Source organism: Simochromis diagramma, unplaced genomic scaffold (assembly GCF_900408965.1).
Source record: "Simochromis diagramma unplaced genomic scaffold, fSimDia1.1 OVJJ01000361.1, whole genome shotgun sequence".
In the NCBI taxonomy this organism is placed as follows: Eukaryota; Metazoa; Chordata; class Actinopteri; order Cichliformes; family Cichlidae; genus Simochromis; species Simochromis diagramma.
This window is the reverse complement of record NW_024386860.1, coordinates 3,910,830-3,928,665: the sequence shown is the minus strand read 5'-3', so window position 1 is coordinate 3,928,665 and position 17,836 is coordinate 3,910,830. Positions and strand designations below refer to the sequence as shown.

Here is a 17,836-nt window from a genome sequence, read left to right as displayed (position 1 = left end):
ACTGACCCACCGCATGAAAAAGCAACATACAAAGGTTCCGGACATGGAACAACAATTTAAGAACTCGTGTATGTGTGTGTGTGTGTGCTTGAAAAAACAAAACATTGCCATCTAATGGCAAAACGAAAAACTGCCACCAGCGTATGTATCAACATATAAATACTACGGAGGAGCTGCACGTTCAAGGAGCTGGAGGTTTATTTCGAAAAACTGAACTGCAAATTGTTTTAAGCTGTTTTAGACACACATCCAGAATGCCATGCGTGAAAAACCCTATAAAATGCTGTAATTGTATAAATGTTAATATGTAATCGGACATTTTTATTTGAAGGTTTGTCATACATTAAAATAAAAATAAATCTAGCTCGAATATAATAGTGCCAAGTTCCATTCTAATTGTATTAATCGGTCTTTGAGCAATGCGACTGTGGCAGCTGTAGCCTAAACCAGTACAAATACCCCCCTCCTCCCATCTGATTGCTACGTGGAGTGGACTCGTTGCTTTGAGACAGACGGCACTGAATCGGCGTGTGTGAAAAAACACACCTCTAGCACGGCTACATCAGGTCGAGGCCCGGGCTTGCCATACCTCGGTACGGTAACCCCGCTCAGCCTTTCTCCAGACGAAAAAAAAGGCGATCCGTTATTGTATCGCAGAGGCATTTGCATCGAGGGAGTATGGCAGAAGCGGACTTACAAACCTTTACATCTATCATGGACGCGCTGGTTCGCATCAGTGTAAGTGTGACGCTCATTTTATTAGCCATTTTTTAACCATGTGTGCTCTTTTTAAAAGCGATCTGTTTGCCACCTGTGCATTTACCTGTGGATCTTTTCCATATTGCACATATGTGCGCTGATGATGAAGGAATGTGTGGCATTTCTTCCTTTGGAAGGTATTTTTTTTGCATCTTGAATCAACGAGAAATGGCAATGCTCTAGCACTGTGGCTGGAAACGTAAAACGGGGCCAGTGTGACCACAAATGCATTAATTAAGTAAACAAAAAGTTCTAGTAGATCAAATGAGTGTTTGAGCATTAAAACCAATTAAATATGTTGGTGAGTAGTAGGTTAAAATACTCGTGATGCACATGATGGGAAGATGCACGTTGTCATAGAAACGGGATGCTGCGTTTAAGTAGCTGCAGCAATAGAAAGGGGCCTCCAGAACCAGTAAAACTGATGCTGGTGGACAGAATGAGCAGAAAAATGCATTTTCATTTTACAGATTTAAAAATCTCACTGCTTTGTACTTCTCTGAGTTGTGTAAAGTGCATCTAATTTTTTTTTTTTTTTTACAGGGTACAGGTAAAGCTAGATGAGTATTCAGGGGAAAGCTATTTATTCATCCACGTTGGCCTTCTCTGCTCTCTGTATATTCAATGCCAGCCTCCTACACATTGACTATACATTATATCACAAGACACAGAATGTATAGAGCAGCCGATTCCTTATTTATTCTAGTGATTCAGCTGTTATTTAGTCTTCAGCCTCTTTCGTCCTCCTCTCCAGTCCAACATGAAGAGCATGGAACAGGAGCTGCTTTGCCCAGTGTGTGATGAGATGGTGAAGCAGCCCATCATCCTGCCCTGCCAGCACAGTGTGTGTCTGCTTTGTGCAGCTGAGGTGTTGGTACAAAGAGGCTATCCTCCTCCAGATCTCCCTCCAGAGCCTTACTCACCATCCTCCACACCCAACACACGATCCCCACGACAGACACGCAGACCTGCTCCCAGGACGCCTGATCGCCTGGAGCGGGTCCTTAGAACAGGTAAAGGAAATGGTTTGTGTGTGTGTGTGTGTGTGTTTGGCATTCAAATGAACAAGGATGATGTTGACGTGGCATGATGTCACTGTCCTCTCAGAGTGTCATAGATGATTTAACAGACACATCAGCATCCTGCCGCACATCCAGAGCTTTATGGATTCATCTAATGACTTATTTAAGTGTGTGTAGAGCAAGAAGATAGAGTCCGAGAGTCCTTACCTCAAGGAGACACGAAAGGCAGTAAGCATCTGCCGAGCAGGTGTGTCGCCAAGGTGTCTATGTAAGCAAATAGTTTTTCCTCTAGAAGTTTATTTTTCATGATGATCTGCACAAATGTGGAGGCAAATTAGAGTTTTGCTTCCTTCCTATCTCACTAGTCCGCCTTTGTTAAATTCCTCATAAACTATCTCTAAAAACCTTGCTTTTTATTCTTCTGTGTCTGTGTTTCTTTCCTTTTTATCCCCACACCTGCATCACTCTCCCAGTGTGTGGGACATACCCAGGGCGACGGCGGAAGGAGACCCATCCCCCCATGCTGTTTCCCTGTCCTTCCTGTCAGCAGGATATAGAGCTCGGGGAGAAAGGCCTGACAGACTGCCTTCGCAACCTCACCCTGGAGCGCATTGTGGAGAGGTATGTATACGCACCAACCCCATGAATATCATATAAGTGCTGTAGCATCACAACCTCAGGTCAGGCAGAGAAAGAGCAGACACCTTTTAGCTCCCCCATGCATGTCACCTGGCTTTATTTTATCCAGTGGGAATGTCGCATTATAAGAGCTGTAATAGTTTTGGAAAAGCACTCTAACCAGTCATGCAGGCAATGTGTAAAGGCAGCGAATGAAGAGTGAGGCCAGTGCTGCTTTATAAATGAGACAGGAAATCATTTGCTGGAAGGAGTTGCAATAATGATCTTTTTCCTTTACTCTTGATCCAAGGCTGAGAGCAAAGTGCAGGGGCAGCTGTAAAAATGCAGTGCCGCATTGGTTAAACTGTTAATTTTTGTTTGGACTGAAACACTCCTCTGGCTTTTTAATTCCCCCACCCCTTATCAGTTCAAACAAAGGAGATCAAAGTGAGAGGAGCTGCTTCTGAAACAGTGAGACAGGGAGAGACACTTTCACACGCAGCAGTTTGTTGGGTGCCGCTGCTTCCTCCCCTAGAATCACTGCAATTGGTCGGGAAAGTGTGACGGTGCATGTTTTACTGTGCAGGATGCACTAACAAGGCAGCTGCTGGTGATGTATCCAGGTCAGGCAGTTGAAGAGTTGCCTTCCTAACTACTGAAAAAAGCAGGCCACAGTCAGATGAGCTCATTATTCCCATTTATTTTTTTTGTTGCTTTCTTTCTTTGCCGCTGCAGAATTATCACAGCCTTGCCCTTATCTCCATGTACACATGTCTGTCCTTTAGGTACAGGCACACAGTAAGTCTGGGCAGCGTAGCCATCACGTGCAGTTTCTGTAAGCCTCCCCAGTCTCTGGAGGCTACCAAGGGCTGCGCTGACTGCAAGTCCAACTTTTGCAACGAGTGTTTCAAGCTCTACCACCCGTGGGGAACGCCTCGAGCTCAGCATGAACACATTCTACCTACCAACAACTTTAGGCCAAAGGTTGGTCTCTGTTTTTATCTCCGCACATGATACAAAGTTGCATCTCTTCCAGTACATTAACCCACCTTTGTGTTATAGGTTTTAACATGCACAGAGCATGAGCAGGAGAGACTGCAGTGGTACTGCCGTACCTGCCAGAGGCTGCTGTGTCCACTTTGTAAGCTACGCCGTATCCATCATGGGCACAAGGTTTTGCCTATAGCACAAGCCTACCAGGCACTCAAGGTGATTTTGAGGGTGGTGGTAATATGTTTTTACTGTGCTACAGCCCTGGTGATTGCAGCATAGCAGTGTTAGCTTTCTATTTGGTTTTACAGGACAAGATTACCAAGGAAGTCAACTTCATTTTGGCAAACCAGGAGACAATACAGAGTCAGATCACTCAACTGGAGGCTGCCATCAAACACATGGAGGTGTGCTTCTCCTCTGCTTTGTTAAAGTAGCTTTTGATCTTTGTACAGGTGCAACAGTATTTGCTAGGGCTTCAAATGCAATATTTTGGGGGTTCATTTTACATTTTTAGCAGAAAATATGTCATTGGGATATCAATACTGTCTAGAGCTTACCTGCAGCTTTCTCCTGAGTTTCTCAGCAAAAAATGTAATTATTTCACCGAATTTAGAGGAACTGTGATGCTTCAGTAAAGTATGAATGGACTTCAGTTTAACTGACCACTTTCTTTTAACTACAATTGCAACACAATGTGTAAATGCCATTCCAAAAGCATCGTGATTTTTCCCTGAATAGCAACAGTATCTCCAATCTTCATTCTTTCCAGCTGTTTTTGCATCCTCTCTCTTTCTGCAGGCCAACAGTGCAGTGGCTCTACAGCACTTGACTCACTGTATCCATGAGCTGGGAGCGGCTGTAGCTGAGCGCCAGGGGTCTTTGACCTTGGCCTTGGAGGGATCCCGCAGCAGAAAGGAGGAGGCCCTGTCCTCTCAGGTCTTTGAGAAGCAAGGCCTGCTGGAGCAGGCCGGTCTAATGGCCTACACTCAAGAGCTGCTGAAAGAGACGGATGCACCCTGCTTTGTGCAGGCTGCGAGAATAACACACAACAGGTAAGAGATTCAGCCGTTTTCATTCAGTTCAATTTGTTACCTTTATTTGAATTTTCTTAAATTCCTTTTATTATCTTATTTCTCCAGGCTGGTGAAGGCTATAGAAAATCTCCAGTGTTTCTCTCTTGCTGCCGAGCCCTCCTTCAGACACTTTCACCTGGATGCATCCAAAGAGATTAAGATCATAAACAATTTGGACTTTATACAAGGTGGGTTGTCAGCTTCTTTGTTCCTGCAATACATGGTATGTTAAAGAGTTAAAAATGAATAGTTTAACCTCCGTATCTTTGCAATTTTTCTCCACAGCTCCACTGGCTCCAGTCATTGACACTCAGAAGACGTTAGCTTACGACCAGCTTTTTTTATGCTGGCGGCTCCCTCAGGACTCAGCTCCAGCATGGCACTTTTCTGTTGAATACCAGCGGCGAGCAGGAGGAGCTGCGGCCACGTGGGGTGGCATCAGATCCCCTAATTCGGCCACAGCTTGGCTGCGCATCGATGAAGTGAAGGGGACTAGTGCTGTGGTCGCTCGACTGCAGATGGACAGCGTGTATGTGCTGAGAGTGAGAGGGTGCAACAAGGCTGGTTTTGGAGAGTACAGCGAAGAGGTTTACCTCCACACTCCACCGGCACCTGGTAGGATGTGTACACACAGTTGTTTCAGTACAAAAAGTCTTCATCTCGCCACTCTTTTAATTAAATTCTAAGATTAACAAAAGCTGTTTTTTCCCCCCAGTATTCATATTGCCAGTACTCATTTTCAGCCAATTGACTAATCTTTGTTTCTTTTCTCTCCATCCCTTGATTTCCTCCATTCCCATTGTTTTAGTTTCTGCAAAAGCCTTCCTTTATTTGCTCTGCATTCCAGTGCCATCCCAGTCATACTAAATCTGCTTCTGTCTTATATGCCACAGGTCTGTTTTTCTGCACTTTCCAAAATCATTTGTGTTCGTACATTTTGTCCATTGTTCCTTTTTGGTATTATTCTAAATAATATTCCATTCAAAAGTATTTGTCATTATAAACATATTTGAAAAGGTATATGTACACCAATCACATTTTACTCTTTACCTTTATTGTTTTTCATGTTTTTGTTGTAAAGCCGTTTCTTACTATTCATCTTGAAAACAAAGTTTTCTTTTCATTTGTCCTTTATGTGTTTGTCTCATGCTCCTCTTAGCCCCTTTTTCATTTTCTATGCCTGAGCTGCAGGATCTAACCTTTCCTTCTTTCTGATTCCTTTCCTTTACCTTTCTTGTCATCTCTCTCCTTCTTTATCCTTCCTACCAGTCTTGAGTTTTTCTCTAGACTCTCGCTGGGGCTTGCATGCTGACCGGTTGGCACTGGGTAAAGGCCAAACCTACGCCCGCAGTGTGCCAGGCCTCTCCCTTCTGCAGGCTGCCGATCGCACACTAACATCTTGCCACTTGACCTCTGACTTACTGGTGGCAGACTTGGCTGTCACTCAAGGCAAACACTACTGGGCATGCTCTGTAGAGCCTAGTTCCTACCTGGTAAAGGTAAGAGAAAGTGTTGTTGATCATGTTGTGAAGAAGGCTTTTTAAAAAATCTTTTACATGCAGACTCACAATGGATGTGACCAAAGCTTCTTTCTTTTTGCTCCTCTCATTTGCAGATAGGAGTTGGGCAGGAGGCTAAGCTACAAGAGTGGTTCCATCTCCCTCAGGACATGGCCAGCCCTCGGTAACTAAACCTTACCCTTTTCAACTATCCATACATACATCGTCTTCTGCTTGTCCTTGTCAGGGTTGTGTTTGAGTTTATTTAAACTGATTGGTTTCCTGGCATGTACCCAGCTTTTAAGCATAGTGTTGAGGTCAGGGCTTTGGGAAGGCCGTTCTAAAAGCTTAATATTAGCCTGCTTTTTGAATTCCACAACCAGTTTAGATGTATGTTTGGGATTACTTTGCTGTTGGAGCACAAAACTGTGTCCAAATTTAAACCACAAAGCTGTTGATTTGAGGTGAAGTTGAAGAATTTGGAGGTAGTCCCTGTCCGTCATTATCTCATTAACTTTGTGCATTATTCCAGTACCACTGCTAGCAAAAAAGCCCCAGAGCATGATGCTGCCACCATGCTTGACAGTTTTCCTCAGAAGGCTTGTCAATGTGGGCAGCTGCAAATTTCTATTGAGTTTGAAGGTGTTGATTATGGAGCAGGGGTGTCTTTCTCAGTTGGCACCCTCCATGGTGATGTAAAACTATTTTTTTGCCGTGGACAGTGATGCTGCTGTTCCAGCAGTTTCCAGTTCATACCAGACTTGAGCCTCTGTGGTTCCTGAGTTGTTCCCAAACATGCTAACCAATATCCTCTCATCTGAGTTTGACAGTTTGGGTCTTCCCCACACAAACTTATGCACACAACTCTTGTTATGTGAAGTCATTAAACATGTATGTACATGTATGTATAGTTATTCAATGCTGGAAAAATCATTAAAAGCCTCAAATTACCATGACATTAAGATCCATGATAGAAATAGGAGTGTCCTGTCACCTATATTTTGAGCTGCTTGCTGGTTGTGGCTGAGGTAGTAGAGCCGGCCATCTATTAGTTTCTATTATCAGAAACTTGTTCGTTCAGTCTCTGGCTGCTCGGTGTGCATGCTACAGTATCCTTGGGCAACATACTGAAAGAACTTAGATGGAAATGACTGTTTTTATGAAATGGTGAATGAGACATGTACTCAAGTAACTTTAAAAGCACTAAATAAGAGCCAGTTCATTTGCCATTCAGTAACATGCCTCTTATTCAGATGGATAGGAGCCATGCCAGTAAATTAAATATATTTTTAACCACTTGGGGGCAACATAATAGCTTGTAAACACATGAATAACATTACTACTGTTGGCCACTGCTGGAAACAGCATTTTAAGTAGAAGAAACTGAATCAGGTCTACTCTAAGTTTTGCTCTTACCTCCTCTTCCTCCCAGCTGCGACCCAGACAGCGGCCATGACAGTGGGGCTGAAGATGGCCAGGACTCCCCTCCATTCTGCTTCCTCACTATGGGCATGGGCAAAATCCTGCTTCCTCAAGGACACAGTCAAACTCAGAGCCAGGGTGACAGTCAGAGCCATGGAGCAATGCACTCCCACAGTAGCAGCCACAGTAGCATGTCTCACCCTCACACTGCTCCTCTGCCACCTCGGCTAGGAGTGTGTTTGGATTGCGACAAAGGACGAGTCACCTTCTACGATGCCCATTCTTTGCGTATCCTATGGGAGGGACACGTGGATTGCTCCGCTCCGGTGTGTCCGGCATTTTGTTTCATCGGCGGCGGAGCCCTGCAGCTGCAGGACCTCGTGGCCAACCGGAGCATTGAGGAGCCACCACCTCGGAGAGTAACCATCCAAACAAGAGCAACGAATCTAAGTAAATAAACAGCTCAGAGATGAGTCTGTGAAATGATCCCAGGCAGAAAATGCTCTCTGGCTGAACTGTGACTGCTAAATACAGTTCTAGTTTTCCCTTCAGTGTGATCAATATAAATATCTGATGTTCTTTTACAGTTGCACTTGGCCTGAATTGATCACATTTCTCTTTTGGCTCTTTTTTTTTTCTTATTAAAAAATTACTTTGGAATGCTACAACTAAGGGCACTGTAGCCAAAGTGGTTTTAGACTATGCAGAATTTTGTTCACAGGGTCTCCTCAATAATCTGTGTGCAACGCAAAAAAAAAAATAATCTGCTCTCCCTTTACTTTTGGCTAATTTTTTCCCAGAATAATTGGATAGCATAAGCTGCATGCAGGTGTAACAAAGATTCATAACTTGCGTATATGCAGATAACCGACTGTCACCTTGTGAAAATAACTCAGATGTACTGTATGCCTAATTTTTTTTTATCTTAAATTTTTATGTAGCGCCAGCAATGTGAATATAAAACAAAATTAGAGAATGTGAATTTTCTTCCGTAGTTGAATAAAAAGCTTCAGTTTTGGTTTTATATAGTCACTGTTTTGCATTTCAAAAGAATCATGTGGCTTTTTGGCTGCGTAAACATGCTCACAGTTGCCTACATTTTTTTGTGTGTGTGATTATAACACAAATCAAAGAAACCTTTTGAAGGAATAGTGTTCTCGTTATGCTGGTTGACATAACCATGTGAATACATTTCAATGTGTCACATTTTGAAAAGTTGGAAATGTTTATGGCCTGTTTGTGTCTTGTGTTTATGGTGTTTGAGTGATTTACACATAAGTGTTAATGATCAGGTAAATGAAGTGGATTACTGAGGAGACAAACTGAAGTACACTTTATAGTTCACTTTTCCTCCCTATACCTTTTGAAACCTACAATATTAGCTAAGTTACTTATTTCCTGTTATGTATCATTTAAATGCAAAGAGTTTACACTGTAGTATTTTCAAAATGACAGGCTCTGACTGTATTTTGATATGATTTTTTTTTGTGGGTATGTGTGGGTGTGGGAGCTCTGGCTGTAACTTTCACCCTTTCTGTGGTATGTATGTGTGTGTATCCTGTCCTGTCCTGTCTTGAATAACTCGTCTATACCCCGTACATATGTTCCAGCACAGCACTTGAATGACTCGAGACTGTAGCATCTCAGAAATCAGAGTCCTCCTGATTTAGACTTTGCCTTGCTGGCGGAATGTTTCTATCAAGTCAAGAGAAAACAATAAAAGAATGGCAACTATGATGTGGAGTCACTTTGTGCTGAAAAATTCCTAATACAAGTATAGTACTGTGAAAAAGTCTTCAGGTATCCCTCGTTTATTTTTATTTTTCTTGGAAAATGGGAAATGGATGCAACAGTCTATTGAAACATCTGCAAATGTACATGGAAAGAATACAGTAAAAACAGACGTTGTGCAATTCTAACAGCCGCTGGCTGAAATGGAGCCAAAACCATGACACAGCCTCCACTTTGTTTTACAGATTACTGTATACACCGCTCCCCTGACCTCATCCGTGCATACTGACATCAACTGGAACCAAAGATTTCATATTTGGATTCATGACTCCATCAGACCTGTTTCAGTTCTTGTGTAATACAGCACACCTGAGCCTTTCCTCCCCGTCCTTGTAAATTGCTTCTTAACAGCCACCCTTCCACTGAAACCATTTCTGATGAGACTTCAATAAATAGTAAAGGACCAGATGCATCTCTCAGGACATGACTTTCAGATACTTTTCATCTAGCCTAGATGGTTTTTAGGCCTTCCACTTCTTACTTATACTTATCCAAATTGTCCAAAAGACACACTGCATACAAAATATTTACGGTTTTCAGCTAATATCTCTTCGCACTTAACCCTGTTGGTACAAAGATACAATTTTATGCCTGCCAAAACTGAGTCTTTGGCTTTTTCTTTTCTTAAAAGAAATTCAGCTAAAGAAATGGGAACAACTCAAGTGTTTTTGCAACTAGCTACGTAGCAAAGACTTAATTTAAAATCGGTACTTTCTATATTGTCTGCTGTGTGTAGACATAAGTTCTATAACTTATGATCAAACAAACAAACAAACAGAATAAATCATCTGACATTGTTCAGGTACACAGGCTGGACTGCAAATAAGTGGAAAAGCAGCCAATGTCCAAAGAAAATCTTTAAAAGACTTTTCTACAGCCTGAGGAGCTATTGCCCCAAACCACCCTTGATTTCTTCAACAAAATATGAAGAAATCAAGGGTGGCTCAAGAGTTTTTCACAGTATTACATATGTATATGTATCAGTAAATTATCTCTTTTCCCTGCCCTTGAGCACCACAACATGTGAACACAAAGGTTTCTCTGTACTGGAGAAATCATAAGTAGATATGCATGACAATTTCTTTAGTGCTTCTTAACATTTTGTCTTTTAAATTTGAATCCCCCCAAAATGAACTCCCTTAAATTAAAGCATTTCATCATCAACTGACATGTTTTCATACAATACCCAACATTAACATAAACACAACTAGTGGTTAAATTGCTGCACACAATAAACACTTTGACAGACTGCAGACAGCAGAACAGTAGTCTCAGAGGGCTTACTAAAACAAACCCTATTTGTTTGCATGTCATGGAAAAAACGCCTCTCAGCGTGTAAGGGCAAGTGTGCCAGAGCTGCTTAAATGGATAAAGTGGATGTTTTGTGCCACAGGGTTTAAATATAATCAGCCAAGACACACCTTTGGAAATCTGACACTAAAAGCAGCAGAAAGATTTCAACATTTGCATCATAGCATGTTAACACTAGACGGGACAAGGTGAGTGGGTTGTTGTTTAACAGCGTAGTCATCAAAGAAAGATATTTTCCAGAAAGGTAGATGACTTAGATACATCTTACGCAATCTCAAAATTTCTCTGAATTTGTCGTTGCCCTTTGACATCAGCAGGGAGCTGTTGCAATCAAACCAGAGCTGAAGCTCTTCCACTTCAGGAGCTTGCAGTATGGAATATTCAGCATTAGGGGGCAACATTGCATTGTCCAATTGTCCTCTTTTTTTGTTTGGAAAAAAAAAAAGTTCACAACAGGTGCACACTGTGTCAACGCCGAGCTGTCTGGTCACAAATCTGTGATGACATGTCAGATAATGTTAGGTAATGGGAGCATTCAGCTTCTGTTTGGTTCATCTGAACCAATCTTTGTGGTGTTCATGGTGTTAGACCTGGAAGAATATTAATCTTGCTCGTATCTATCTCGTCTTTCTTTTTCTTCTTTTTGGGCACAACAGAAAAAGAAAGAAAACCTCCCACAGGGCCCAAATCTAAAAATTCACATTGACAGCACACTGTTTTCCAGTGAAGCGTTATACAGACACGTTCTTGCTTTTTGTTTCCTGGTGTTTTTTCTCACCTCAGGCCTCTGTTTGCCCTGTGGCTTCACCATTTCTTAGCTACGGCTGAGTTTAGCGTAAACGTGTTTACCAGAGAAAACCCCGCATCACAAAACTCTGTATCTGCACGTAAACACGTAACTGTGTCTCAACAGAAATTTGTTGTGATTTGTGACTTCAGTGGAATCAGTACGTAATCATGAATCATCTGCAGTATGCACCTATACCTGAAAAACCTGGAATTTGTTTTAGAAGAAATCTTAAGTGATAACAAGGAATTCTAACCCTCATCTTAGCCCAGCTATTGTTAGTGACTAAAATTCCTGTTTGTGTATCATACTAGGGGCAGGGATAGCTCAGTAGGTAGAGTGGTCACCCCATGATCGGAAGGTCGGTTTCGAATCCACTGAACGGCTACTCTGAGGTACCCCTGAGCAAGGTACCATCCCTACACACTGCTCCCCGGTGCGCCTGCTTAGTGGCTGCCTGAGTGAATGGGTCAAATGCAGAGAGAGTAATTCCACCACGGGGATCAATAAAGTATACATTACTATGCTAGACTGTTTCTTTTATCTATAAAGGACATTTTAAAATGTTTCAATGTAATTAATCACAGGTTTCCATATTTTTGTAATGACAAAAAGTGTTTTGTATATATATGTATTTAGATTTGGTGTCAGCAAAACTATAGACAATAATAGACAAAATGTGATGAAACTCACAGCAGGCTTGAGTGAATTATGTATTACAGTGAAATAGTGTCATTTTGACATTAAAAATATAGATGAACTAGTGACTCCATGATATTTTTTGTCATTATAATTGTGCAGGGTTTTATTCTAACTTGCCCATCTCGTGATCCTGATCAGAACAAAATATAGACAAATATGTTCCGTGTAAATCTACAACAGTCTAAACACTGAAATATCTGAAAATATAACCGTCAAAATCAGTGCTTAATTATGGAAAAAATACCAGTAAATTACAAAGAAATCCAAGCCTACAGTGTCCACAATAAAAATAAAAACAATTCAGATATTTCCGGGTCATAAATGAAACCACACAACTTTCCGCTGTCTTTGCCACACCTTTACAGTTCCTGCTAAATTAAAAAAAAAAAAAAAACAAAGCCCTGTGGAGAGTTTTCCGAGAAGTAAATTTATGGTAGGAAACATTCTTAGATTTAAAAATATCTCAACACATGTGTATGACAGGGGTCACCTTAAAGTGATCAGACTTGGCCACTTGCAGGTTAAAAGGCATTTTGATTTCTTTACATATTTGATATATCACAAACTAAAAAAAATAATGAAACAAAGTATCAGCTAAGTAAATATAGTTGTTTCATAACAGGGAATAATCTTAAACTGGTATGCAAACCTGAGATTTTCTGTTTACAGTTTACTGGGAATACTGTTAAAAATGCTTCATGCAGAATAAGTTTCATATGCAATGAAATGCAGAAAACTTTCAAATGTGCATACAGTGCAAGAAGCTACAAAAATGTTTTCTAATGAAAGCACAGGCTCCAAATCCCCTGAACAGCTGTGTCTCCCGTTTCTCAGCATCTCTGCGCATCGCAGTGGACGCGTACATCGTACGTGCAACCACGTAGATATACACTCTTCCTCAGCTCCCTCAGAGGACCTCAGCAAGCTCCAACTGGTTGAAACTTTTTTCCCCCTCAAAAAACAGAAAAATTAAACCAAATATGGCAACATTACAACTGGCACAGTAGATTTGACACATTTGCGTGTCCCTGCACAGAATTCCACATGCACGTAATCAAATTCAATTCCACTTTCCAGCTGCCATTCAAAAACAGAACCAAAACCACACGCAGACACACAAATCTGTGATCCATCTGCACTCTGGATGGATGCCAGAATGGGATGGCATGCTCAGACAGGACCAGTGCCCCAAGGGTTCTCCAAGTAGTTACGTCTGTGTGTCATTTTTAGACCGGAAAAAACATTACCTCTTTAAAAAGTCATTAAATGTTCTATACCACCTGCTCGGCTTGTTTTTCTTCAGAAAATCGCACCTGTTTCTTCATATCCGGTGTACAGTATGTAATGTACACATTACAAAGAAATAAAAACACGTAAATAAGTTATAAAACCACCAAAGGAATGACTTAAATTAAATGTTGTGCCTAAGACATCTAATGCCTCTGTTGTTGGGTCCACTGCTGTCAAGCACAGCTGGGGGGTCTCAGATATGTTCTGGCAGTAAAACAAGAGGATACCTGACAAATGATTTATATCAAAGGTGAAATGTGTATGTTCATCCATGCTGACAGGGTTTTGGTCCATGGGCTCTCCTCTGACAGCTTAATGACTAGCTGTCACATATCACTTCACTCCCGGCTCAAATTTTGAAGGGCGACAGAAGCAAGAGGGAGGGGAGGAGGAGGAGGAAGAAGGAGGAAGAAAAACAATCTGGGAGACAGAACACACCGAACTACACTCAAACCCTTAAGACACACCGGAGGTTCTCCCTGTTAATCTTCAAGGTACAGAGCAAATGTCTTTCAGCAGCTGCTGGAAACAGTGAAAGAGCTTAGGAGTCACATTTGGCATGTTACTCTGTGTGTGCATGTGTGTGTGTGTGTATGTGTGTGAGATAAAGAGAGAGAAGGAGGAAGGTGGTCTCTGTGTGCAATCTACAATGTGGGCATTTTAGGTTCTTCAGCTGTGCAGCCTCCAGGCTCTGAGGAGAAAACGCTGATTATAAAGTCAAGGTGGTAAAATTAGGAACAGAAAACCACTTGCTGCACATGGCTCATCATAAATACCTATACCAACAACTGTACAGAAAGGGAAAAGCAGGCATATACACGCACACCAATAAAAACACTGTAACTGACAGTTTCAGTATAATTGGTAACCGGGTGAATTTTATAGTTGTCTTCTGCCAGTCAATGAGATCTGTTGCATGAAAATGCAACAGCATCTTTTTTTCTTTGTAGTCTTATCCTTTCTGCTCTGGTTATATAACCTATATAAATCTTTGACTGTCAGATTCATGGAACTGACTTTCACTGCAGATGATCTGAGCACGGGGCCACAGAGACAATTTCGAGGCGTGTAATGCAAAGCAGGAGGGAAACTGCAAAAGAATGCAAAGATGTGAGTAAGAAAAACAATGAGGCAAAAGACAGAGGAAAACACACAATGAAGATGAGAACCGAAAAAAAGATGCCAGCATTGAGAAGAAAAGGAAGAACAGTAGCTGACCATGAGAATAATTGGATAAACAAGTAAAGGGAGGAGGATAACAGAGATGGCTGGGAAGGGTGAGGGGCTCACAGGAAAACTGAGAGAAGCACATTCCTTTTTCCCTCTTCTTCCCTTCAAAACAGCAGCTGGGACAGGTGTGCTTTTACTGATGGCAGAAAGTGCACAAGCTGCTGACTACCTCCCAGTGTGCTGTGTGTATGCCTTGTGTGTGTGTGTGTGTTTATATGCTGAGTGTGCACACTGTTTGGCTGCTGACTGCATGTTAGCAAAGACTTTGTTGTGTGTAATTACGGGGGAAACAAAACCCACGGATCAAAATTTGCCCGTAACGACAAAAATAGACATCTGAATGCACACATGGTGTTTGCGAAGGAGAGGCTGTGGGAGTGTCTGTGTAAGACACAACATGCTGTAGTTGCTGTATATACAATGTGTATACGCCTATGTTTAAAAGGACATGGGCAAAAGTACAAGAGTCAGCTTGTGTGTGTTGTTTAAGGAGACAGTCTCTGTGACAGGAAACAGAGGGATCCTGTTTGTGAGGCGTACTCATTGTTCAGCTCCTCACCCCCTCCTCATCAACACTACTACACCACACACACAAACGCGCTCATGTACACAAGATAGAGCTCATTTTACTACTTGGCTGCCGACCAAAGACGTGTACTCATCAGCGTGAGGTCTGTGTTTTGATTTCCTGCCTCGCACTTAACACGTTGTCTCTTCACAACACAGCCACGGTTTCTAATTAGGGGTGTGTCTGGCCAGTCTGACTCCAACCATTGTTTTCTTCGTCTTATTGATGTCTATCTGTTTTATACAGAAGCATGATTCCAGCTTCCAGTATTGCCTTGTCTTCTCCACGACTCATCATTTACTGTTTCTCAAGATACCCCTTCTTCCCTTTCAGCCTTCATGACTAATTTCTACTCACAAAACTCCGACTTATTGTTCAACTCTGAGTCACTCGTCTGCAGTATCCTGTCACAGGTTTCCTTTAAAATAATGTTTTTATAATTTACCACACAAGTAAAAAGCTCTAACAGCTTGACTTTAAGGATGGCAACGAATGGATTGCTTTAAACAGATCAATTATACATCATCATACACTCAAGATTCCCAGTGGATGAACTTGGTTTATCCTTTGGCATGTTTTAGACACACAAACTGTTTTATATACCTTCTGCATGTTGAAGGTTTTCTTTGTCCACCTTGGACAGGACTGGAAACCACTGTAGATCTGAAAGGTTTCACAGCATAAGATGAATTTGAGTGACTTTAAGATTTGTTGAGCTTTAAGTGTTCGTTGTTTGATTGCCTACACAGAAGACGGACAGAGTCAACGTGTCGTCAACCACTAGATGTATATTTATTAATTCACATTCATATTTTAGGGGCTCATTATTGGCGTTTAGGCTGCTGCTACAAATGCCACTAAGCTTGGTCATCAAACATTACGGGTTTAATGTACAGCTAATGTAAAATTCTACTCAGCATAACTGACGCTCAAACTGTTTTTAGACTGTTAAAGGCAAGAACAGCACAGACAGGATGAAGAAATATAGTTAGTGATAGTGGGGCCTAGCACACTTGATTTGGTTACACCACCTCAGAGCTGTTATAAAGTGAGAGAAAATCTAACAAGGACTTTTTTAATACTGTAAAGTTGTATATTTTAACATGTATTGACATTCATGGAATTGCTACATATTGAAGAAGACTTTTTTAAAGTTTAGTGGACTGCAATGAAATGAAAAAAAAAAAAAAAAAGCATAGTTCCACCAAATCTACAAGATGTTCGTTCTCGTTTACGTGAACGTTATGTGTTTCTTTAAAGGCCTAAGATGTTTCTAAGTTACAAATCTTGCATAGATTATTATGCTATTTTAATATAAATAAAAACAAATAAGTCAAATGTTTTTGTCTCCTAAAGAGATTTGTGCCTAAGGTAATGAATACTCGAATCACACTGTTGTGAGATCCTGGTTCCAGATTCACTTTTGACTTCTAGAGCTAAGCATGGACAAGCATCAGTTTACATCAGTGAACTTTTACATCAATGCATTCAAAGCAGATCCCTGAGGTCATGTGATCAGGACCTGCTGGCTGTGCAAAATACAAGGCTGAGGATGAAAGGAGACTTTTTTTCTGTCTTTATTTTAGCATTTCATTGTAAAGCACTGGAATATTATTTTTATCTTGAATAAAATTGTATTTACTTTATTTACTTAATTGTTCCTGACCACAGGTTAAATTACTTATCGTGATAAAGCATTTATTTAAGAGCTTCTTAGCGAGCAGTGAGGGGGCGTTATGTATCAGGCCATTTCTGCAACAGTCACATTACTGAGCATTTAGCCAAATGTACAGATGTGAGAAAATAGGGAGGATATTAACTTCACCTTCAACCTGTTTTCTTATTCTCTACAAAACTAATTCTGCCACCTTTTGCATGTACAATCAATAACAGCACCATGAATGTTTTGGAGAGACTGTCTGAGAATGTGTGCTGTTATCTTTAGTTGTGTATCGATTGCATTAGGGAAACAAAAACAAGAAAAACTGAATTCCTAGATAGAGATCCGACAGACAATACGATACAAAGGCCAAATTGATTCATAAAGGTCAAAACTGGACTTAAAAAAAGGAAATCAGAGCGCTGATGGAGGGGTAAAGACACTCTATGCACATGTCCTTGTTGTGTCTCTCCATGAAATACTAGCAAACAATACTTAAAGAACTGTGCTACATAATTACAACCTATTAGAAGCAAAACCTAAATTTATCCGTGAAATTCCTTTATTCTTTTCCCACGCTTTACTACCTCCATCTCATTTATACATCCTTTCTTGTTGTTTTTTCACCTGCTGCTTATATTTCCCCCACGTTTCTTTCAAGTATATCTCATTTATCTCCCACCTCCAGTCTTCTCTTTGCCTCTACATAACACTCAGCTTCCAACACAATACTGTCTTGTTGTTGTGCATGTGTGTTCTCTGTCAGGGGCAAGCTCTTTGAGCTCAGGAAGAGCGGTCCAAGTAGCATTCACGCGCACACACACATACACACACACACACTGAGGATGAGAATCTCTGCCATAGCCTTTCCCACCGCTGCCCTCACTAAATCAACAGGCTCACACAAACAAGCTCATTCGCACTGCTGCACCATCAAACAGGCTTTTGTCTCTCCTGCACTGCCACTCCAATCATACACACTTACCTCGTCACATGCATGAAAGCTCGTTACTGAACCCAAAACAAAACCTCCAAACTAAAGCACAAATTCCTCTATTTCAAAGGGTCAAGTACAGCCTCAGCAAGGAGAAAAAACAGCACACAGTGACAG

The 17,836-nt window shown here is 41.3% G+C and overlaps 1 protein-coding gene across 2 annotated transcripts; it reads left to right on the top strand.

Moving 5' to 3' along the window:
• The first annotated feature begins 44 nt into the window (after window positions 1-44).
• On the top strand, window positions 45-9,103 carry trim46a (tripartite motif containing 46a). 2 transcript variants are annotated; one of them, XM_040029791.1, is made up of 12 exons: window positions 45-738; window positions 1,514-1,772; window positions 2,255-2,402; window positions 3,185-3,383; window positions 3,462-3,608; window positions 3,701-3,796; window positions 4,191-4,444; window positions 4,532-4,653; window positions 4,751-5,080; window positions 5,735-5,964; window positions 6,081-6,148; window positions 7,397-9,103. In XM_040029791.1, the coding sequence occupies exons 1-12, from the start codon at window positions 679-681 to the stop codon at window positions 7,842-7,844; spliced, it is 2,361 nt and encodes a 786-aa protein (XP_039885725.1). In that variant the 5' UTR covers window positions 45-678; the 3' UTR covers window positions 7,845-9,103. The 2 variants fall into 2 exon arrangements, with proteins under 2 accessions (XP_039885725.1, XP_039885724.1); XM_040029790.1 differs by lacking the exons at window positions 6,081-6,148; window positions 7,397-9,103 and having other exon boundaries at window positions 5,274-5,774.
• The last annotated feature ends 8,733 nt before the right edge of the window (window positions 9,104-17,836 follow it).